This window comes from Typopeltis vanoorti, chromosome 26, assembly GCF_054136105.1.
Source record: "Typopeltis vanoorti isolate ZY-2024b chromosome 26, IOZ_Tvanoo_1.0, whole genome shotgun sequence".
Taxonomy (NCBI): domain Eukaryota; kingdom Metazoa; phylum Arthropoda; class Arachnida; order Uropygi; family Thelyphonidae; genus Typopeltis; species Typopeltis vanoorti.
The window spans coordinates 17161057-17187397 of record NC_143574.1 but is presented as its reverse complement, the minus strand read 5'-3'; the positions used below and the strand labels follow the sequence as shown (position 1 = coordinate 17187397).

The 26341-nt window shown below is 37.3% G+C and overlaps 1 protein-coding gene across 1 annotated transcript in view; it reads right to left on the bottom strand.

Moving 5' to 3' along the window:
* Positions 1-26341, bottom strand: part of LOC150092366 (mushroom body large-type Kenyon cell-specific protein 1-like) — a 152537-nt gene that overhangs the window by 19582 nt on the left and 106614 nt on the right. Inside the window, exon 6 of the mRNA XM_090414925.1 lies at positions 20838-21369. Coding sequence (XP_090271051.1) covers positions 20838-21369 — 532 coding nt within the window. The remainder of the gene's footprint in view (positions 1-20837; positions 21370-26341) is intronic.

The following is a 26341-nucleotide window of genomic DNA, read 5'->3' as shown; positions in this document are numbered from 1 at the left end:
GATTCCAGACAACACTTGATCTGCCATAAAAGTGGTACTGCTTACCATCCAGGGTATGTTCTTGAAAGAGACAGATACGGTAATGCTGGGCTAATGGTGTGGTGAAGCATTATGCTTAATGGACACACCAAGCTACAACTGCTGGAAAAAGGGACTATGACTGGTGAACGACATTGCAATGAAGTTCTTCAACATCATGTTCAATTGTTCCTTGGTACTGTAAGTGAAGAATTCATTTTTATAGATGACAATGCCACACAATATCACATATGAGCAGTGGAGATACTTCTGGATACCGATGATATTAATCAAATCAAGTGGCCAGCATGCTTCCCCAGATCTCAACCCCATAAAACATATTTAGGATGCAATAATGAGATGCATCGCTGCTCAAAATTCCTATCCAGAACACAAATAAGGTCTTATCCTTGCTCTGATGGAGGAACGAGGCAGTATGCCTCAAGAACTCCTGAATCACTTGGTGCTTAGCATGGTACATGGTACAACATTGCAAGAGCTGCATCACAGTTTGAGGGTGGACATATTTCATACTGAAATGTCTCTCCATGTAGTTTTCTGGAAGCACTGTAAATTAATTCCTAAACTATGTCCTTAGGAAATTTGTAACTTTGGCCTAAAATGTATTGCAATTAATTTATATGAAATTTATAACACATTTTTTGTGTAATATAATTATGTATGCTGGCAATAAATTTATGTCTCTGTTCGACTGTAGTCAAAAAAATTTTTTTCATGTACAGATCAAAATGTGGTTCGTCCTTAGCTTTTGGACACCAGAGTGTATAACATTCTTACTGGTTCATGTATATGGCATAACTAACAGCACAGCTATAATTTCAACAGTTTTGAAAGATTCCATGCATCAAGGCTTAAGTGCTGGGAAAAGCTAATGATAAAAGTTTAATGGAGTAACAGCACTAGGAAATGATTAAAAAGAGTATTTAATGCTTCCAATATTTCATCTCAGTTACAGAGACAGCATCATCAGGATAAAAAATGAGACTTGTAACACACACAAAGGCAGCACTGAAACATATGGATAAAAGACCAGAGTCTTAATTAGGTGGGGCACCTATCGACACCTGTTGGCAACCTGAGATCTTGAAGTATTAGTGATTCCCATATTTTGGGAAGTTTTATGCAACCACATTCATTTAAATTAGGCTGATTTTTAAGAACAACAACAGGTTCTAAAAAAAGTCTTTTTATTCCAAATTTACTGTGATGGAGCATGATGGTCTTTTTCCAACTGATTCTGTGCAATGTATCCAATGCATGGTCTGCAAAGCAAGATTGACTATAGTCATGACTGCAGATGTATTTTTATTTATTTATTTTTTTTTTTATGTTCTTCCATTTGGATGGTAGTTGATCTTCCTGTCTGTCCATAGTAGGCCAACTTGCAGGAACAAGGAACTCAATATACACCTGGAACTGAGAGGAAAGGGAATCTATCTTTAGTGAAGCAAATAAGGATAGATAGTTTTAAATGGGGCTTGAAAATAGTGGAAAGGTTGTATTTCTTTAAGATTCTGGATATTTTTTCAGATGTGCCTCAGATACATAGGATGGTGATAACATTACTAAAACATTTCTAAAGAGAAGATTGTTGATTGGGGGGAGGGATTGATTATTTTTTTTGGGAACTTTTTTTTTAGCAGATAGCAAAGTGTGGTATATATGATTGAGTTCTGTTGCAAGAGAGGTATCATTGGAATGAAGGTCATAAGCTCTATGGGGGTTGGTGTTTTTATGACACCATATTGTTGAGAGGGGGGGGAGTTTGTGAATGTCTCTGCATGTGTTAGGTAGGTGGGTGACCAAGGTTTGTCTAAGACCAAATAGAAAAGACATCATCTACCTTATTTCAACCAGATAGAAAGTCTGAGAGGGGCTTAGCCAGGAGCTTGTTTTTCAAATCTTCCATAGAAAAATTGGCTGGGGGGGGGGTATGCGAAAGGGAAGACCACGCTCTATCTGTTTATAAATTTGTTCTTCCAAGAGAAATAACTGGAATGGATAGCCAAGGTAAAAAAAGTTAATGATATCAAGTGCAAAAACTTTTTTTAAAAACAATAAGGTGTCATTTAAGAGAATGTTAGCGAACAATGAAGTAATGTCAAAACTCACTAGGATATCAGTATCATTAACAATTATATTTTCAATGGAGCTTTTAAAATGGAAAGATATTTTATGTATGTGGTATGACCAGTCAGGAGAGCAAGAGATTTTGCCAACTGTTTGGATAATTTATAGCAGGGAGAATTAGTAGTATCTGCTATGGATCGTAAGGGGAAATTGGGTTTATGAATCTTAGGCAAGCCATATATGGGGGGGGGGGGATTCCAGGGAGCATCTTTTAGAATCTGCTGCTACTATTAAAAATCAGCCTAATTCAAATAAATATTGTTGCATAAGACTTCCCAAAATAGAAACCACTAATACTTTTGGATCCCAGTTTATACCCTAGACCACCAACAGGTGTCCCACCTAGTTAGAACTCTAGTTTTTCCTCCATGTATTTCAGTTAATTTTGTGTGTGTGTGTGTGTGTGTGTGCGTGCGTGTTACGTCTCATTTTGTACTCCCTGTTGACGTCTCTGTAACTGAGATGAAACAGTGAAAGAATTAAATACTATTTTTAATTGTTTCCTAGTTCTGTTTCACTCAAACTTTTATCGTCAGTTTTGAGATAAATAGAAACCTGTCATTATTCACTATTTTTTCAAAAAGATCTTGCATGTTTAATGTTTTACTGCAATTCTGAAATCATATTACACTTTCATCAAATTTGCTGAAACTGTTTCTTTATTATCGTTAAAACATTTGCACATTTACCCAAAATTTAATTTCTTCCTTTCCAAACCCTTTCATCAGATCTTCAGGCAGGTAAATGTATCAAATACAGAGATAGCTTTAGCAATTTCTGATTCATTTTCAACAAATCTTTTTATAAAATACATTATTCCTTCATCTATTAGTTCCCCCCTCCTCCTCCGGTTCAGCACTTGACTCTTTGCATACATTAGTTGAATACCATTATATACACCTAGACTAAGCACATCACCTAAAATTTTCATCTCAAAATATGTGGAACTTCTCTCATTTCTTTCAGGATAGTCAATGGTACTGTATACATAGTATTTTGTTTGATTAAGCAACAGATTTTCCTTTCAAAAAAAAAGCAAAAAATCTAAAAGATTGAAGAAAATATGTCTTCATTTTCTTTAACAAGCCATTTTATGTTGCAGCATCATCTTCTTTTCAACTGTCTATTTACTCCAAATGCATAACCACTGCAGAGTAGTTGTTAACAAATGCAGTCAGTGTGCCCACTATTAGACACCCACCCACCCTACTGAATATAGATATGTAAATATGAGGATTGTTTGTTTGGTTGCTGCTTTTTCCAATTCTTTCAGTCTTTTTTTTTTTTTAATTCTGATAAAAGGTATATATATATTTATATATATCTTTTTACCACTGTTTCAATTTCAGAACACAAAGAAAACATCTTTAAAAAATTCAAAACAGCTAGATTCAAATTATGTGCAATATGGTGTTGTTGATATAAGATCTAGATATTAAGCAATTATCAGTCTTCCATGGCAAGAATAACTTGTTCATTTCACTCTAATGTATCCAAGTACTTGAGCTATTGAGTTTTGGAGAGTAATTATAGAAACAAATGCTTTAATATTTTGATCTATAGAAGCATCTAGAACACTCACTCTAGTGGAGTCTGATTTCCTTAACCAATTCTTGTTTAATGATACAAGCAATAACAAATACAAATTCTTTACATTCCTGTCATTTTGGTACAACTACAAGGTCTATTACCAGGTCTGGAGCTGTATTGCAAATTTAAACACCTAACAAATTTTTGTCAGTAAATGGTTTACTGAATTTAGCTCTATAAATGCTGTATCAAAACATACACTTTTGAGGCATTCGAGCAATTTTGAATACATCATTTTTTGGCAGGCAGAAGTGTGTTTTTCTGACTGTTTCCAGCCAAGCATTTTTTGTGAGAACTGGATGCCTCAAAAAAAAACCTAAATATTTCTACTTTGGAAGGTCATCAAAACCTTGTGGTAATCTGGAGTTAATATCAGCAGCTCTGGAATATGTTTTACATGCAAAATGAAAAATTGTCTTTGTAGCATAACTATTTGAATTCTTTGAGCCATTTATCTGTCTTGGAGGTTATGTCTTACTTGATGACACAACAGAACTCTTTCCTCTAATTTTGCACCATTTCATAAAACTAAAAAGCATAGTTTGTGTTTCCTTTTGTTTATCATTTATTGTTGAAAGGTGAATTTATATAAATTATTCATAAACAATAATTCAAAGAAAATGATAAAATTTACAAAGATAACAAGAAAGTGCTTTGGAGCCAGACTCACTTTGCCCAATGTAATGTTTGCCATGTAATCTAGTCTCAGACTATCTTTGCAAGGTAACTGTATTTTTTAAATAACATTATCATTAAGTAAAATGTTTTCAAGTGTATAATTACTATACACGTTGTGAAAATAAGCTTATGTGAATACTACACTGCAACTGCACACCTACTTAAGGGTTAAATCGGATGTCAGAAGAATCAGAATAGGGTTCCAATAAAACTGCCACGGTTGCAGCCATTCTGGCAGACATGCTTATTGGACATTACAAATTCAACCCTGGTCAAGAAACCACAAACTTCTTTGTGAGACAAATGTAAGCAATTCTCACACTAATCAAAGAAAGTTTATGAACACAGATGACCTTATTCCATTCAAATCGTTTTCTGGAATGCCAACAGTCTAGGAAGTAAAATAATCCTGGTAAACAAAACTCATCTCTGCCCAGCTGACAATACAAGGCTCATAAATTACGTTCTATAACGTAATAACCAATCCAATGTCAGAGGAGGCAGAATGGGTATCTTTATCAAATACAACGCTGAGCATAGTGAAATCGAAAACCCTCAACTGCTAACATTGAGATCACAGGAGTGGAAATTCAGACAGCCAATGCCAACAGCCTGGAAATCTACTCTATACACAACTCTATTATTGAAACTGACTTGGTGGAGATACTGGAAACAAATTGTGCTAGTAACAGGTGACTTAAATACCAAGCACCTAGCCTGGAATAGCAAGATCACTAATAGGAACAGTAAAATACTCATTTTTTGCTTCCTAGACGATTTTGATACCACAAGGAATATTGCAGTTGTGGGACCTCTAGATCACACACTAATTATTATTTATTTGTATGAGGGTTCTCCCTTTTTTTGGGGGAGGGGACCCGAAAACCCAAGTTTCTGGGTAAAAAAATCCTCTAACTCTGTATGACACTGGCTAACTCACCTTTAGTTGAACGACACCAGATAAAGGTTCCTCACGTCATGGACAGGAATTAAACCCAGGTCTTTCCGACCAAAGGGCTTTGTCTATACCGATTCAACTACGGAGGCTCTAACACATACTACAGCATGACAGGACATCCCAACATTTTAGACATTGCCATATTCTGAAACGTTGCTCAGCAATACAGGCTGAATGTGGTGGATAAACCCAGTTCTGACCACAATCCAGTACTACTTCACTTAGGCTTAGAACAGGAAAATACCACTCACCATCTATTAGTAATCAACTGGGGAAAGCTACCTAACACACTCCTCAAGTTTACAGTCCCAACCATCAAATCTAAAGATGTGATTAATACTTCAATAAACAACATAGAAAAACAGATAACAGCACTCCAAGCTGCTACCTCTGCAATACTATACTGAAACACTGACCACCTCCCAGAAGAAATCAAGAATTTCATCTGCTAGAAGAACAGAGTCCGACACCAGTATCGCAGGATGCGACCCCCTGGCCAACAAACCCTCAACAGAGCCCACTAGAACCAACAGTGGGAATTAAACCACCATTCCTAAACACTGAGGATTATTTACTATGGAAGATAACAAGGTGCTCAGGAATGGACTCCCCCCCTCCCATATCACCACCAATCGATGGTGAAACAGATTTGATCTATCATGATGATGAGAAAAGCAGAAGCTTTCACTGACAGTTCAGAAAAATAGTGCAGCCAATATATGCATACAGACCTAGATTTCATCAGTAAAGTTCGCGCCAGCATACACTGCAGGCTGAAGCACCCAAATACCCCAAATGACACCCAAACAAAGTCTCCCACTAAAATATGGGAAATAGTCAAGAAATTAAAAAGCAGGAAAGTACACGGCCTAGATGGGATTTCCAACAGGGTCATTAAACAACTATCTCACAAAGCTATTATGCACCTTGTAGGAATCATTAATGCAATGTTAAGATTTCACTACTTTCCGCCATGCTGGAAAGAAGCTGACATAATCCTAATCCAAAAACTCAGGGAAAGCAAAGCAGTTCCCTCAGAATTATTACAGTGCAATCAGCTTACTCTCCTGCTTAGGAAAGACAAGATTGCAAAAAATTATAAGGGAAAAAAACCTTATACCCGATGAGCAGTTTGGCTTCTGAGAATCACCCCGCTGTACACAAACTGTGAGTTGTGGAACACATCAGTGTGGGATGCAACTGGAAATAGCATACCACTGCCATCTTTCTTGGCATTAAAAAGGCATTTGATAAGGTCTGTCATAGAGGGCTGCTCTATAAACTAATTTACATCAAATGCCAATTAGGCATAATCAGCCCTATCAGTTCCTTTCTCGAAGATCAGAAGCTACAGGGTATCAAATCATCCAAATGCAGAATTATAGCAGGAGTTCCCCAGGACTCCCTACTGTTACCTTTACCCTGCATAGCCACAACCACTGCAAAATTGGCCCAATCCTTTAGGCCAAGACTGGTACTTGTAACTGAAAAGCTGAATAAGAGTAGTGGTTCAGGAGATGGCACATCAATGCAGACAAGTGTTGCTGCCCTCTTCATGAGGAAACAGGCATCCCCCTGAAGGCGAAGTAATCGTGTTTGACAACTCATCCTCTGGCAGCTAGTCACTAAATACTTTACGGTTACAGCTAGATAAAGGACTTTGTTTTGTATCTCATGTAGTTGGGTTTGGTCTCAAAAGCAAACAAAACAATAAGACAACTTTACCCGTTACTGAACCAATGCAGTCAGCTAGGCACAGAAATCAAGCTGGGGACACACACACACAGGCAGACTCAAATATCAAAAAAATACAAATCATACAAAACAAGTGCATGCATATAGCTTTCAATCCACCATGGTTCATGAGGAATGCACAGCTTCATTGAGAAGCCAATATCCCAGCTATCACAACCTTTCTACATGAAATATCTGCAAACTTTTGCAGCTATTTCTGCAAACTATGAGGAACACGTCTTCAAGACACAAATGCCCAAAAAACCGCACTCTGCAGGTAAGTATAAAATACAATACTAATCAGCCCATAATGGGCGAGTCAAGTGCCCACTAAACAAGCCTAATTTGCATTTTTTTCCTTTCTTTTTTCAGAAACAAATAAAGGGATAAAGAACCAAAGGTCGGGTCCATCTTGCCAGAAGCATTAACCATTCATTTCAATAATTTATTTTTAATTTTTTAACATAGCAATCTTGTGTCAGAGAGAGATATTATTCATAAATGAACTCTTGGTAAGTGCATAACTAAAGCCTCTTCAGCTGTTCATCTCAGTAATTTATTTATGCACCTACCAAGAGTTCATTTATGAATAATGTAACTTTCTGACATGAGATTGCTATGGTACAGAATAGAGGGTTTTTGCCTGGTCTTGATGAGAGCAACGAGTTCAAAACAGCTGTCAGGCTAGTATCTATATCTTTTAAGTAGTGCCAATCCAAAGATAATTCCTATAGCAATGGTTATATTCTCATAATCTCTCTGGTAAATTTTGAAACTTTTTTTAAGTTTCTGTCTTATCAAGCTATAATATCAATGGATTAATAATATCCATATAATTTATAATTCAATCTATGCCAGATTAAAGCCTCTTCATTTCAATATTTTACTTCAATTAAAGCCAAATGTTTAAGTTTATCTATAAGTTGGTAATGCTGCTACTAAATAAATGAAAAAGTTGTATTATATACAACTTTTAAACTCTTTACATGCAACTTTGTGTAATTGCGCAGCCACTTAATTGGGCAAAATTATGTTATTCCTGATGTGGCCCAATTAACCAGAATCCACAGTGCATGCATATATATATATATAGATATAGTGAATTATAATATCATATGCATGAAATAATGGGCTGAGTCTAATAACACCAAATTTGATATCAGGATTAATCCATTTCTTTTACAACATGATCCATACATGTGATGATGAATAGCAGCAGAAATAATCTGTAGCTAGCATTGCCCTACATTTCCCATATTAATTTCTCACTTTCCCCTATGTCCTTCAATTTTAACTTCTCACTTAAAGTATAGGCAATACACTGCCCTGTATAATAATTGTAGAATATTGAAGCTTTCATTGACGTCTTATCACATTTTGTAGATCTGGAAAAATCTACAAAACTTAAACAGAGATCCTAGCTTTGTTTCAATCAATGATTTCTCGTCTCTCTTTCTTAAATCATGCAGTTCAGTCAATGTAAATTATTATTATTATTATTATTATTACTGTTCTGGGAAACTCCATGGAGTCGACAGACTCATCGAGGGAGGCCTTAACAACATGTCTGGAACAACTATTCAACATTCACACAGTATCTATCATATCTTGCCTTGAACTCATTCACGGTCGTAGCACCCACAACAGACTCTGGAAGCTTATTCCACTCATTCACCACAATCCAAGTAAAAAACCTAGCTCTAACACCCTTGTCAACCACGCTCTTGTCCAGCTTCCATGCATGGCCCCTAGTCCTCCCGCCACCAGTCATATTTTCAAAAATATCTTCTGGATCAATCTTATAAAAACCCTTCAGTAATTTGAATGTCTCAATCATATCACCCCTCCTTCGCCTATCATCCAATTCCTGCAACCCACAAATCCTCAACCTATTCTCATAAGGTTCATTCCACAGACCTGCTATCATCTTGGTCACTCGTCTCTGGACCCTCTCCACTTCCTCCCCATCACGAAGAAACCCTGGTGCCCATAACTGGGCACAGAAGTCCAGATGGGGTCTTATCAAGGCTCGATACAGAGGAACAACAACTTGCTTCTCTCTGCATGTCAAAGTATTTTTCATAAGCCAAGTGATTTGGTAAGCTGTTTTAGTTACTTTTGCAATGTGCCCCCTAAACTTCAACTCCCTATCCACCAGCACTCCCAAATCCCTGGCCTCATCAATCTCCTGGAGTACGGTTCCACCTATGCGATATACTGCTGCTATTCTTTTCACCCCAAAGTGCATAACCTTACACTTTGCCACATTAAACTGACATCCATTTTTCCTAGCCCAGTTCTCCAAACTATCCAAATCATCCTGTAAAATTTTGACATCCTGTGCACTCACAATTGCTCTACCCAACTTTGCATCATCAGCAAACAAGTGAACACTTCCTCTCAAATCCTTTCCAATATCATTGATGAACAAATTGAAAAGCAGTGGTCCAAGAACAGAGCCCTGCGGCACTCCACTAGTCACAAGACGTCTTTTTGACTCCACTCCTGAATAAACCACTCTCTGGTATCTCTCCTTCAACCACCCTCCTATCCATCTTACCAACCCTATATCTATCCCCATCTGCTCCAGTTTACTGATTAGGGTTCCATGTGGTATCCTGTCAAAGGCCTTGGCAAGGTCCAGTAGTATCACTGTAAACCCATTACCCCTATCCAGTTCAGCATCACTGTGTTATAAAATGTGAGCAAGTTACTGAGGCATGATCTACCCTTCACAAAACCATGTTGTCCCCCATAGAATATCCCATTTTCATCTATCCAATCCTGTATTCTTATCTTGACTAATTTCTCTAAGACCTTGACAATGATTCCTGATATGCTAATCGGTCGGTAATTTACAACAGCAGTCTTGGAACCACCTTTATGCAGTGGAACTATTTTCCCCTCCTTCCACCCGCTCGGGACTAACCCAGACCCGAGACTCAAATTAAACAAAATGGTCAAGAGTACTGACAATTCTTTAGCTGCCACTCGTACCACATGAGCTGGTATACCATCCAATCCCACAGATGTATTGACATTGAGGTTATGCAATAGACTACTCACCTCCACTTCATTCACCACAATTCCCGTATAATCTACTGGTTTATTCGTTTCTGCAATGTCACCACCTGGATGATGTATTCTTGCAAAGCGCTCACTCAGTAACTCAGCTATCTCAACTGATTCAGTTACCTCCCTACCATCGGCATTCTTTAAAATCATTCTGCCATGTACATTTTTCCTTTTACTTGCTACATATCTAAAAAACTTTAGGATTCTCTTTAGCCTGCATGGCCAATGTTCTTTCGTAATCCTTTTTTGCTTTTCTTACCACACTCGTCACCCTTCTGGCCTGCGCTTTATACCGTTCATGTGCCTGCCGGTCACCTTTCTCCTTAAATTCCCTCCATAGTTGTTTCTTTTTTTGCAGCTCAAGCTTAATGGTGTTATTCATCCATTTAACCCCTACTTGATTTATTATTCGAACTCTAGGTATACAGTCAGCCATTGCTTCATGCAAGCACTTCTTAACTACCTCCCATGCACTATCAACTTCTAGTCCTTGCAGTTGTACATGCCATGGCACTGAGCCAATCAAACTCCTAAGCTTGTCATACTTTCCAGCCCGATAATTCCACATGTACCCTGTCTTAATTGAAAATTCCACACCTTTAGCCACCTCCCAAGTCAAGACCCTATGATCACTCTCGCCGATTGGTGGCAATGTGGTCATATTTGTTACAGCCAAATCCTCAGATGTAATTACTAGGTCAAGCACTCTCTGACCCCTAGTATTTTCCATTACATGCTGTCGCAGATAGTTATCCCTTAATAACCGCATAAAATCCAATTCCTTCCTCCCGTGTGTCCTCTCCTCACTCCAATCAATGCGACCATAGTTGAAATCTCCCATAATAATCACCCTCCTTCCACTCATTTCTTCTATTTGCTTGTGCATATTGTCACCACCATCTTTTCCATCACCTGGTCTATAGCAGCACCCAATTGTATATTTAGTTCTGCTAGCTACAATCTCACACCAAATGGCCTCAAATGTGCTCTTTTCTCTATCCTGCAATTCAACTTCTATTCTCCTTGGCTGTAGCTCATCAGCTATCATCAACAATACTCCTCCCCCCATTTTATTCTCTCTGTCATTCCTGAACACACTATACCCATCACATTCAATCCCACTAGCTATATCATCTAGAGTCAGCCATGTTTCACTAATACCAATAACCTGTGGTCTGGAAGTGCCAACCATGGCCAAAAACTCTTCCTTCTTGTTCCTAATACTCCTAGTATTAGTGTACATGAATTTAAGACCCCCATTAGCCCCAACCCTACCTTGATGCCTTATATTAACTATCCCACTCTGGTTTGTTGTCCTTATTTGCTCTAGCATATTATATTCATCCTTATATTCAACTGCCTCCCTAAGGACTGTATATCTACTCCCCCCCCCCCTTAACGAATCTAGTTTCCCTGAATTTGCACATCCACTACATTCAGCAGCACTTTCTCAAGTCTTCTTACACCATAACCATTCAAATGCAAGCCATCCATCTTATATAGATCGTTTCGCCCATCAAACTCTCTCCACACGTCAACAAATTCCACACCACTCGTCATACATAACCCACGCATAAAGTCATTCGCAATTATGGCCCTCCTTTTAAACATTTCATTGTCTTTCCGTGGCAAAAGACTAATCATTCTAACTCTCTCACTCTTTTCTTTTGCTACCTCAAACAATTCATTCAGGTCTTCTATCATTTCCATTTTATCTCCTTTCAAATCATTCGTACCTGCCACAACAATCATTTCTTTCACCCTTTCCTTTTGCTCTCTAATAGACTCAGTTACATCCTTTATGGTCGCACCAGGTTGGTACGATTTTGTCAAATCCTCTACTAACACACCTTGTACTAATGAGTCTCCATACAGCACTCTATCCTTCATTTTGTTCATGTTCACATTCATACGCCTATTTTTCCTGTCATACCTTTTATTATTAGTTGGTTCATTCAGTCGACTTTTGTTCATGCACTCTAGCTGCTGTTTTGCCCTTTCTATCGCACCATTCAACAACGCGATCTCATTCAATGCATCTATCTCATCTTTTTTATTCTCTGAGAAACCATTAATACTATCATTCACACTCTCATAATTCTCATGTACAACCTTGCCGTTTCTTGTCATATCGCTATTTTCTTCATTCTGAAGTTTGACAAAAATATCACACTCACGATCCGAAATACACTTCAATTCGCTGTATACATCTGAAAATATACATCTGTATTGGATTACTTCTGGTCCAATACCATCTAATCCAGATGTCTTCCAGATTTCTGACAGCTTTCGAACATCCAATATTGAAATATAATCCAGAGTGCATTCTTTCTGGATATTTTTTTACCAATGATGTAACATTTATCCATATAAGAGTAGTTTAGCTATACAAGAGTAGTTTGGCATTAAAACAGTGCTAAGTGGCAAAGCCTCCGCAACTTATATGCCACATTCCCATGACTGGACTATTGCTTCCACCCTTCCAAACCAAACATGTGCACCGAACTTATCACCAAAGTAATTCTCACTGGCAAGGAAACATACATTCCACACACTATTCTGAACTTCCATTCCCTAACTAAACCTTAGTTCTCCAAAAGATGTGCCAAGGATGTACAAATGAAAAACCAAATGTACCATAACTGGCTCAAATCAAGAACTCCATCCTTCTTTAGAACTTATACTGAAGGCCGAAATAGATGCAAAAAAAAAAAAAAAAAAAAAAAATCAATGCTTCCAAAACAGAGTTTGAAAGAGCAAAAAGCAGGAAACTAGCAGCCTGCCCAAATGGCAGCAGAGCCTTTGGGTCTCTCACCAAAGCAATCGGCTGTAACTTCTGCCCAACACTATTCCCATCCCTATCATACCCAGATGACTTTATTGCATCATCACCCACAAAAAAAGCCAATCTTCTGGCTTCACACTTTGCTTCCATTGCATGCATAACTGACAATGGTAAATGCTCTCCTCCAACCATTCCAGATGCCTAACATACAATGCCCCCCCCCATATCCTTTTGCTAGAAAGAGATCAGAAAAATACTGTCCAAATTAGACAGAAAAAAGTCTTCTTGCCCTGATGACATTCCTTCAGTTGTCATGAAAGTTTGTGCACAAGAACTAACTCCTATCCTATGTTGCCTGTATATACTCTATTACTCCACTGGTATTTATCTAACAACCTGGAAACTGGCCTATATTCAACATATTCCCCAAGTCGTTTACCTCACTCCTGTCTAAAGTAAGGAAAAAATCATCAATTCCCAACTCCTACACTACCTTGATGGGGACCCACCTGATAAACAATCACCAGTATGGATTCTGTCGCTGCTGATCAACAGGTTACCTGCTCACAATGTCACCCCTCTCTGGACAAATACCATTGAGAAGTTTGGCAAATCTCAACTGGTTGCACTTATTTAATATCTCAAAAGCTTTTGACCAGATCTGGCACAAAGGCTTACTAAGCAAACTACCATCATTTGGTCTGTCTCAGGACTTCTGTAGTTGGATTGCCAGCTTTCTGTCTGGACACACAATGTGTGTGATGGTGGATAGTTCCTTATCCTCTCACCATTCAATTAATGCCGGAGTTCCCCAAGGTTCTGTCCTCTTGCCAACCCTCTTCCTTCTATATATCAATGACTACTTCAGCTGACCTCCAACCCAATACATAGTTTTGCACATGACAGTACATTGCGCTCCTTCCTTTCATTTGGCAAACTTTACTGTACACAACTCACTTCAACCTACAGAACATCAACCACCACCACCCTCAATTCTGATCTCCGAACCATCCTCCAATGGGGGTTCAGATAACCTCATCAATTTGAATGCTAATGAAATCCAGTTCTGTCTTATTTCTCAAAAAAGGACCATTTTTTCCCAGTATTTCTTTTTGACGATACCCACATTTCCAGACAATTTGAGATTTCTCTTCTTGGAATTATCCCCACATCAAACCTCTCATGGCATAAACACATAACAACAATTGCATCCTCAGCTTCAAAAAAACTAGGATTTTTCTTTTGCTCAAGACGTTACTTCACCCTTGAACAGCTGTTAACATTATACAAATCACAAGTCTGCCCAGTTATTGAATACTGCTCTCACACTCAACATATGGGGTGGGGGTCCCCAAAAGCTCCCTCAAAATGCTTGACTCAATACAGAGGAGAGCAATTAAACTCATAAATGACCCATCTCTTACCAACTCACTCCCCCCACTTTCGCACAGACATTTGGTTTCCGCAATATGTATATTCTACAAATATTTCCATGTTAAACGCTCATCTGAAATAACATCAATAATTCCTCCACTTAGTACTAAGCTTGCTGGAATACGTGCAGCTGCTGATCAACATCCCTTCACAGTGCACCTTGAAACAAACAGAACAAGTTTCTTTTCCTCTTCCTTCAACCCTGCAACTGCTGTATTGTAGAACAGTTTTCCCCCTGTTGTGTTTCCCAAGGAATACGATATACAGTCTTTCAAATCAAATGTAAACAAATTCCTCCTTTTCCAACCCACTATCCATATACGGTACTAATATATTATAGGTCGATCAACCAACCTCTCATGTATGAGCTCGACATAAAGAGAAAAAAAAATGCTATTTAATAATTTCTCAAAGTAATAATTTAAGAGATCCAAAACATCCTTATCTTCAATTTTTATTCTACCTTTATCATCTAATTTCCTTTGTGGTACTTTTTCCTCTATTTCTAAGCTATTTAAATAGCCTCCAGAACCTTTGACATCTTCCTATATCTTCTATATTCTTCCCATTACTTCTGTTCAGCTTCTATTACTATAACTTGGTTTTCACATATTCTTCTCTAAGGAAAAATGCTGACTTATTTGCCAGAAACATATAATACAATTTCTTCTTTTCTAGGAATGTCTCATCAATTTTTTAAGTATACCATGACTTTCTGGTTTTTCTATCGTTGCAGACAACTTCACTACATGCTTTCTTTCCTTGGTAATGCAATGAATGTTTATTCAGATTTATCACTGGGTTTCTAACATATAGTACTTGGTTTCAAAATCTTTCACTTCCTTTCTCCAATAATTTTTATATTCTGCATTCTTCCAACAGCCACATTTAAAAGTTGCTCAACAAATCCAATAATATTTATTTTTGTGTTTGGTGTTGAATACTATAGCTCCTCTTTCCTTTTGCTGATTACCACTATCCAAATAAATCAACTTAGTTATTATTTAAAAACAGTCTGTTTGAATCTTGGTTGCAGAATACCAATTATACCGACACAGTATTTTTGTAAGCCCTCTGCTGTCTACATCTCTTTTCCAATGTTTCTTCCTATGTTAAAAGAATTAATGTTAGAAGCATCAACATAGAATCTTCAATTTTGTAGAGTAGTTGGTCCTATAGCTGCCTTTTTGCTGTGTCCCAACCAGCATAACATTCAATTATGTTATATTATTATCATTTAAGTTAATGTAGATTACAATTTAATGGTTAATTTCCAAACTGCTAGCCTATTCTCATTTATCCAGTATCTGGGTAAATGCCTATTAAAAGGTGCAGCATGGGCAGCATCATTGGATCAGAAGTTCTGGTTGACTCTGCATTTGTTAAAAGATATGTGGAGAATTTCTCTCAGTTATCTAGTACTGATTCCCTTCTTACTGTAACGAACAAATAATTGATAAATGTTTTTTAACTGAGGCACAAAGTGCTTTAAGGAAAAATATTTCTTCTATAAGCATTTTCACATTTGTCTAATATTCCATTTAGGCAACTCTTTGATCATCTACTAATAATGGCTCAATATCTGTCATATATTGTTTTCAAAATCACTGATGTTTCTCTGGACATTTCGATTTTTACTCTGGTCTGAACATCTTTAATGAGTTTTTGAATGCAAACTTCTCCCAAACTTTTGACAGAGATTTGCAACCTCTTGTCATCCAGAATAATTATAACTTTAGTGAAATCAATTTGTAATCCAGGATTTTCTCATTCTGCCAGGAGCAAATACCATCTGCCAATGTTCTCAACAGGAAGAGTGATATAATTTTTGCTATTGACTGTGAAACTTCTATTTCATGTTTCATTGTAATGGTTATTAGTTTCTAAGAGTACTCATATTTTGGTAGGTTGGTAGGTTTCCTGTTGTGATGCACAAATTTGGCCATCAAGTGATTTAATGAATGGTTTTAGGTAAAACTCAGAGGCACCTGAATTAGGAATTCTACATGTGAGGTCCAGATCATCTCATAGTATTTGGCGAATATGTGGAATGGGCTACTGTTATGAGTAGGCCATCCCATTCATTAACTAAATACCATGTAACTGGTATTTGGTAAATGTGTTCTGCAAATGGACTCTCTGAAAATGAGTCCTCAGACTTCCTAGAATAGTTATAATAATAATAAATCATTAAATGATAGGGCATCTTTCATGGTATTTCTAGGAATGTCTTTTGGAAAATTTGTTACATAAATACAATTTTTGTGCAATAATCTGCAATAAAACAGACAATACATGAGCCCATACATTAATATACACCAGGGTTTCCCAAACTGTGTTCTGCAGAAAGTGAATAAGTGTTCCGTGAAAAATTATCAAAATTAATACGAGCCTGGAATGGTTTTAAATGCTGCGACAAGTTCAAACATGTTTGAAAATCAGGTGCTCCTCACTTTGCATGTGGATTGTGCTATTAAGGCAAGCTTGCGCTGGCCTTGACTCAGCCACTGGCTAATAGCCAGCTGCTGTTGTTGACACCTCCGAGTCCGAGTGAAGTACGGAGGTATCTATTCTAGGAAATGTGCGTCACAGCAAAGGTCAATGCGATGCGCTGCAGTCCGGCATGCCTGAAGTGTGCACTGTCACATTTTTGCGATGCGATACAGCCTGCTGCGGTGATAGCGTGCACTTAGCTTTACGTTGAATACGAGACCGATATATAATAGGTTTCGTATTATAATCTCATTGTAATCTCATCAAAATTGTAGCCTAACAGAGATCAGTTGTGTACTCACAAATCATTTTGGGGAAAATGTTTATATATATTGTTTGGTGCAATTAAGAATTCTGAAATCCATAGTTGGCAGCATACCAAAAAAGTTAGAAGTTCTTGAGTGAAACTATCTAAGATATAACAAGATAGGCTTAAAATATACTGACTGAATGAAGTTGACACTGCTAGTAGTGTATTACTAAAAATTAAATAATGCATATACAATCCTACAAAAAGTTATGCAAGGCACATGCACATATTTGCCATCCGGATGCAAAAAAGGTAAGTCGAAGGAAATAATTGTCATGATTTGCCAATGATTTGAGAGGCGAGAAGTATTCTATGAGGGAAGATGTAAGGGAGTTGTTAGAAAAGGCAAAACTGAAGAGCGAGAAGGTGAAGATTACAAGTCTCTTACCATGCTATGATAGAGGCGAATTGAGAAGGATGGCATTGATAGGCCAGTGAGTCTATACGTAGATTGTGCAAAAGAAATTGTGTAGAATTTATGGATCTGTGGTCTCTATTTGACTGAAAGAAGGATTTGTATACAATGCAGATGGACTACATCTGAATGGTTTTGGTGATAGATGTCTGGAGAGAGACTATTGTTCACCGAACATGCTGACATGCAAATTCAGGGAATTAGGGTGGAATTAGGCAATTAGGGTGGAAGCGAGTGAGTGTGAGAATGACCAAGTGAGGAATCTAGTCTCTCGGGCAAAAATATTGAATAGGTTGGTCAATTCAGAAAGTAAAAGTAGGTGGGGGGGATAAAGGGACATTCCTCTTGTTCCTGAAGTATCAGAAACAAGAGGAACGAGTTTTTGCATTGATTAGTGCGACCTCACCAAAAGTTATTGGCTAACAGCAGATGATGTAGTTACAGGGATTGAATATGAAGAGTTTAGTATTTTCAGGGAAGATAGAAAAGATAGAATGGGGATGGAGGGAGGAAGGAAGTACTGTTGATAATAGCAGATGAATTGCAACCAAAAAGAATAAGAGACAGGTGGGAGGGTGGCTGTTCATTTGAAGCTATCTGGTGTGAGATTAAGACCAGTAAGACAAAAATATACAGGTGGTTGTTGCTATACTCAAGGGAATTCCACAGATGATCTGGAAGACATGCATTGCCAAATTAGTGCAATGAGTATAGGTTGAGTATTATTATGGGGGACTTCAACTATGGAGGTATAGATTGGAAGGAAGAAAGATATCACATGGCAGAAAGGAAACAGAATTATCTCTCAGAAATGCTGAGAGATAATTACTTAAGGCAGCATGTGATGGAGGGGACTAGGGGTGGGAGAGTATTGGACATGGTCATAGGATCAGAAGGGCTATCCATAATAACCAAGTTGACAACATTGCTTCCAATTGGTGAAAGTGATCATGCAGTTTTGACTTGGGAAATTGAAAAACATGAGGAATATTCTATCAAGAAGGGGTATTTATGTAACTACAAGGTAGGTGATTATGACATGGTTAGGATGAAGCTTAAATCTGTACCATGACATAAAACACTGCAGGGTAAGGATGTTAGTAGTGCATGGGATATAGTTAAGGGTCATCTAGAGGAAGCATTATTAAATTGTATACCTGGTAAGGAGGGTTAATCGGGTAGGAGTTAGATTGATGAATAATATCATTAAGCACGAGATGCAGAAGAAGAAAATGCTGTTGAAGATATATAAAGGGAAAGGTGACCAGCAAATTCATGAACAGTACAAGGCTCAGGCAAGAAAGGTGATCAGCATGGCAAAGAAGGCAAAATCAGATTATGAGAAGAATTTAGCCGAGCTGGCCAATGGAAATTCCAGAGTTCTTTCATTATGTGGCAAGTAAGAGGAAGAATGACTATGGAAGATTATGAGTGACTTAATGAGTGATGGTCATGAGGCGATGGAAGTGGATAAAATAGTTGCGGTTACTGCTTTAACCTAAGTGACAGATACTATTGTGGGAACAGAGGTAGATGAATTTGAGATCCTTATGATATTGCAATATCTCAATGTAAATAAAGCTGCGGGATTAGAAGGATATCAGCTAGAGTTTTGTGAAGATGTGCAAGAGAACTGGCAATGCATTTGACTAAGTTGTTTAAGTCTCAGCTCTGGTAGAGTTCCAAGGGAGTGGAAAGAGGACAAAATTATTCCTTTGCATAAGGGAGGTTCTAAGACTAGTAGCAAATTAGAGACCAATCAGTATCAGCAGTAAAAATATTAGAAAAATTGGTAAAAAAGAGAATTCAAGAATGGGTAGATAAAAATATGATACTTGCCTTGCCTTAGTAATATACAAACTTTTTACAATAGAATAACAGCTGAGTTGGATAAAGGAAATGGCTACACGATGATTTTGCAAAAGGCATTTAACTGAATACCACATGAAACACTTATGCAAATTAGAACAAATGAGGATGGATATGACACTGGTTAAGTGGATAAGAGGATGGTTGCTGGACAGATATAAAAAAGTGGTATATGAAGGGACAGAATCGAGGCAAAAGCTGGTGACTAGTGGTGTGCCACAAGGTTCAGTGCTGGGACTATTACTGTTTAATTTATATATCTAAATGATATAGGAAATAACCTGAAAGGAAATATTCAGCTGTTTGCTGATGATGCAAAATTAGGTAGAGTAATAGTTAATCAAGGTGATGTAGAGAGTTTGCAGAATGATTTAAACAGGCTCTCAGCATGGGCAAAAGGTAATGGGTGTGAATTTAATATCGAAAAATGTAAAGTTATGCACTTTGGGATAAATAGATTACAAGTCATTTATCACATTGATGGCACTGAACTCCAGGAAACAGATGAAGCTAGAAACTTAGGGATGGTGATAGACAGAGAGTTAAAGTTTAGAGGACATATTGCTAAAGTTGCAAAGGTAGCACACAAGATTACTTGGTTAGTGAAGAACACATTAACAAGTAGAGATAAGGAAGTTATCATTCCTATTTTACAAGGCCTTGATATGCCCACATCTGGATTACTGTGCTCAAGTATGGTCCCCTGGGTTTCATGGGGATGTGGAAGCAGTGGACATGATTCAGCGGCGAGTGACCAAGATGGTGAGTGGCCTGTGGAATGTGCCCTATGAGTTTAGATTGAAGGTGTGTGGATTGAAGAAGTTGGTTGATAAGAGAAAAAGAGGGGGTATGATAGAAACATTTAAGTTGCTTAAAGGATTTTATAGGACAGATGCAGAGGAAATGTTTCAGCACTTTCAGCCAAAATAGTATATTTAGACCTTTATATACCATTTCACATTTCAATGACTATAGTCAGATAAGAGATGTTGGAAATGATTTTGTAATAACATCTCCACACAAACAAATAAAATCTACTGGACCTTTTTAGTAGAGTTTTTTTTTTTTTTTTTTTGCAATAAATGCAGGAGCAAATGAGATTCAAGTTGCTTTCAAAAAACTTTCTTCTAGATAGGTGGAAGGGGATAATTTTTCTATTATGACATCTGGACTGAACACACACACACACACTTATTTACCTAAAATTCTCATATTATGTCAAACTACATTTTGAATAGTATACAAAAAAATATTGTGCAAGAAATATGATTAACTGAAATAAAGTTGCTAAACATTGTTACTAAATTTACTAAACTTTTATACTGACCTGTGAAAGAACTGGAGCTAATGTCTGGCTATATTCTAGATTGCTTAGCACTTGTAGTGCAGCTAAAGCATCAGGACTGTAAAATAAAGACAAATTCTGTAGATTTTGATCATGCTGATGATTGGTTTGATTTTCACTAGTTTTAGATAAACTCTGTGCCTTTTGGGTGATTGTGTGCTTTAACAGCTGCCGTAGCGATTCGCTAGCTGAAGCACTGTTACTGTTCTGTTTAGTGTGGTTTAAGGTAGAAGAGCACTGCTGTTCAGAATTCTTTGATGCGTCTGTCAAACTTTTCTGCTTGTCCACATTAGCAGTACTACTGGAATTATTATGAGATATCCGACAATGTGCACGACTCTTAGATTCATTAGCAAGTTTGTAAACTTTGTTCCTTAGCGTTGAACGAGGAATACCATAAATGACTGCTGCACGTCTAGTTCCAAGCTTACCACTTTGAATATCTCGGAGAGCAGCTTGAAGTTCTTCTTCAGTATACGATCGCTTGCAATTTCCATCCAAGCGTTTTTTGTGCCTGTTCAGAACAATTTAGAAAATCAAAATTATGATAAAAAATAAATTACTGGCCGACTGTACTTTTGAAATATACATTAACTAATACTAATAAAAAAAAAATAATTATTAAATTACGCTGAACATTACAAACTTTGTTTCTATTTACTAAATGTGTTTATTCAAATTTCAACAATAATAAAGCAGCATTATTTCAAATACTGCAGTGTATAATTTACTATTATTATGATTGAAAAAGAGAGCCCAAAGGCTTCAATGCTGTAGCCCATGAAGTTTTAATTGAGGCTCAGCTGCTGCTGTTTCCCAGGTCCTGGGAAGATGTGTGTGTGTGTGTGTGTGTGTGGAGGGGGTAATGAATGACAATGCTGTAGCCTAGGGGTCGGGAACCAGCAGCTCCGGAGCCGCATGCAGCTCTTGGTTGAACAAAGTGTGGCTCTTTTATATTGAATTAAAAGATACATAATTAATACAAACAATTAAATATTGTTTTTTGATAAGGCCTGTTCGCTAGATACTATGCATGTGATGTGTTACACATGAAATTTTATGACATGAACAATTGACAACTACGTTACATTTGAAATACCACTAAATGTTAACCCTGCCTAAGGTAACTAGCGCCACGGCGAAAATTTGAACTAATTGATCAGCTGTCCTGTCAAACACCACGGTTTTTAGATACATACGGATTTTAACTGTCAAAATAAATATTCTGTTAGTTAACTTATTTATTGTGGTACTAAACTGGTGTTTAATTTAGTGTCAGGTAATGTATAAACAAATTAATTTTTATTATGTTATTATGTTGAATTTGTGTTTTTACTTGCAGGTAAATTTGTGATAATAACCCTCGTAATATGAGTTCAAGAAAAAGAAAAATAATCGAAGAAAACAGAGGATTCAATAAAATGTGGATAGAGAAATTTGCATTTATAGAAGTAAATGGAAATCCGTAATGTTTAATTTGCCATCTACGACTTCAAAATAACAAATCAAGTAATGTCGAACGACATCTTCAAGGAAAACATTTAGACTTCAGTAAAAATATCCTGAATATTTTCAAGAAGTTATCTTGAGGGTGATAATCAAAAAAAAGCTATTGTAGAATTACAAAAGAAAACATTGCTTCAGCAAAGAAATTTGTCAACTTGGATGAAATCTTCATTGAATACTATTGAAGCAAGTTTTTTGTTATCCCTTGAAATAGTAAAAGCAGGAAAACCTTTTACCGATGGTGAATTTCTAAAAAACTGCATGTATAATGTCTCTGAAATTCTATTTAAGGATATGAAAAACAAGGACGAGATATGTAAAAAAAATTTAAAGATTTAGCTCTTTCGGCTAGAACTGTCAAGGAACGGATTGTAACAATTTCTGCAGGTTTCAAATATGCAAATTATGGATATTAATTCTGCCGATTTTATATCTATGGCTGAGAAGATGCAAAATCAAGTCAAATATCTATTAAAATACATAATATTCTATTTTTGTTCGCACTAATTCTTTTTTGCAATACAAATTCTGACTTTTTTGCAATATTATACTTACTTAAACATGTTTTGTGACTAAAAACTTAATCAAACTTAATGCTGTTTTATTTATTGAACATATAAAAAATTTATATGCAAACATAAAAGTGGTATTTGATACCTGGAACTACTGAATTAAAAACAAATTTACCTACGTTTGAACTAACTGCTACTTTGAGTCACTAGGAAAAATCAAGTTGAAGTTGCGGCTCCCAAAATTTTGTTCTAATTAATTTTTTTGGTAGAATGGCTCTTTGGTTCAAAAAGGTCACGACCCCTGCTGTAGCCCATGAAGTTAACTGAGACACGGCTGTTGCTGTTACCCCTCAGATGAGATATGAGCAGCTCTGATTGGTGGTGGGGTGAGCCTATCACAATGTAAAGCCAACTGGTTCTGAGAGTTCTTCTCAGTGGCAGGTTAAGCCTGTTACTGAGGGGAACAATGCTGAGTTTTTGGAGTTTGACCAGTACTTAAACATTCAACAAAGGTCGAAACCAGTCTGGGTAGTGACCCCCCCCCCCAATGTATAACATTACATGTCCGCTAGGAGATGTTTTACATTATGGGAAATACTAATGTACTAAAGATAGTGATCAGAGCTTACTCCACCTTTACTATGAGTTGCCCCTGTCATGAAAGGTTTGCTTACGCTTGGATCTGCCGAAACTTTTATAGTTTCTTTGGCATATTCGGCAAGAAACACTCTAAGTTTCTCTGAAACTCTTGTAGTTTCAGAGCTTTATCGGTTTTCATCTCTCTGATCACAGCATCTATTTCCATCCTTAATATTTTTGGGGATCATTTCACTTTATCAATTTATTTTTATTATTTTTTTTTTTTAAATAATTTTTGATATGTACCTTCAGGGGATTACAGGATAAACTGTTATCTGTCAAGACTCCAACATTATCAGATCTTATATTTCTGTCTTCTATGACAGAAATATAAGATTTTTACCATATCAATCAATCTATATCTTTGTCTTTTTCCTGATATCTTGGCATTAAACATCTGCTGTCATAATCTTTCTTTTCCCATTCTGTTTAAGAGACCACACCACCTGAGATTAGCTCTGTTCACATATTCCTATAAGCTAGCAATGTCAAGTTCCTTCCTAATATCTTCATTTCTAATATGATTCTGCCACTGGTGTCATTTGTTCACTGGCCTAATGTTTCTCAGAACTCTCATATCTGTGGTCTTTTTTTTTTTTTTTCCTAACCCAGCTAATCATAAGTTCAAACTGACTTGAACATTGTCTTCTAAACTGCTGGTTTAGCATTCTGATTAATTTCTTTCTTGATCCAAATAAATTTATTCAGCTGACTAGCCACCATACCAGTTTTGCTAATTATATTTAATTTAATACCCTCCTGCAAGATCCAGAATGTGTAGTTAGTCTACAGTCTAATCCCAGAACTGACCCAATTCAAAGACATGAAAGAGCCCATGAAAACATGGTGGCCAAGTCTAAAATTGCAACTAAATTTTTCACACAACTTTACAATCGCCAGGAAAAGCCAACAGATACATGAAGATCAGAAAATTTGAGCACCTGGTCCGATACCTTCAGAAGAAAACCCATTAAAACTAATTCAGGAAGAGCTACTGTAACTCACTAAGTGACTATGGCATTGCCTAGGAGTGACAAGTTTAGAGTGCAGCAGAAACCAGCAAAATTGTATCTCAACAATAAAACTTTTTTTTTTCTTGAATTTAGGGGTGGCTATAAACTTTTCAGATGCCCCTACCAAATACTTCTCTTTCTCTCTCTCTCGAAGCAAGATGCCAAGACTCAACCCATCATCTGTCGTCCATTTTCAAGATGGTAGCATCGTGGAAGATACAAATGAAATCATATCTGAAATACTACAGTACTACCAGACCAAATATAGCTCTACTGAAGCCTCCAAGGAAACTATCAGAGAGCTCCTGAGAGAAATGAAAAGCATACCTTCAGCCACTCAGAAAGCCATGCAAAACCAATCACCCTACAAGAGTTAAAAACAGCATGCAACTTTCTACCAAAAAACAAACAAATCCCTAGGCATTGATAAATTCACATCAGAGTTTTTCCACATTTTCTGGGATCAACTTGGAACACCTCTCAAAACACTGGAGGAAGCCCACTCTAATGGACTCCCATAACTACCTCAATAGCAAGTCTCAGTTAAAAGAAGGGAGATCTGATTGATCTTTGAAACCCAGATCACTTCCTTCAGAATTATCTTCTTCCTCAAGACCTTGCAGATGAACCACATCTATTAACACACTTGAGAATACACTTCTTGGAAAGAAGTCAATGGATACCATAGTGTGAGGAACAAACAGCCACGTCATCCACCCTAATAAGATGAGGGATCTCCTTTCGCTGTGATAACTGCAGCAATCCTAGAGGGCATACCTTCCACAAATGTACAATAGCAATCAATAGAAATTATGGACCATTCTTCCTGAAGGCATTTAATGGGGTGCTGGACTGTTGTGGAGCGGATGTCACCAAATACTCCAATTCATTCCACAAGATGTTCAACAGGGTTGAGATCAGGACTCTGTCCAAAAACCATGCAATTACAGCAGCAGCCTTATGACACATGCATTGCCATAAGGCTGCTGCAGAAAGAGAAATGCCAGAAAGTAGGAAGCTTTGCATTGTAGAGAATGTTCAGATACTTCTTATAGTTCAATGTTCATGGCACTACAAACAGAAGTCTGAGGCCAAACCAGGATAAACAGGACCACACCATCATACCACCATCTCTGAATTTCATAATTGGGGTTACGCTTTCTGGTAAGAGATGTTCATGGGCATTCGCCACACCTACACCCATCCATCTGCTCGGGAAGATGGGGGTTGTGTGATTCATCGCTCCATAACAGCTGTCCAAGCTTTTATGGTTCGGATAATGTGGGGCTTGCATATTCCAGCCCTACCATATTGAAGCCCATGTTGTGAGCCTTGGTTCTGAATGTTTTTTGTGCGGATTTGTGTTCCAGCCGATGCCCGGAACTCTGCATTGAATGTGTCAGCCAACGAATGGCAGTTTTTACATATTATCCTTCATAGCACCCTATGGTCATGTTCGATCAGTGTGGTGGGTTGTCCACTGCAGGTAACACTTGCGGTTGACTGCCTACACTTCCATCTCAGTACGGTATCACCGATTGTTGACCTGGGATGGCCCAATTTGTCGATTAGGCCTGCAACATGGGGGTGTCTATTGAATTCTTTCTAAACAGTGTATATTCTTCAAAAGTTTTAATCCAGTGTTCTACCAGCAAGAAACTCTTGAACAGTTGCAAATAAAAAATCTAAAAGCAAAATCACAGTACTAGCAAGTAAAACTAACAGTCACAAAAGCCTTTCCAGATCTCACAACAATGCAAGGCATCCAAATCCCCCACCAGCAATTCACAAATGCCTACACCTAATTTCCAACTCA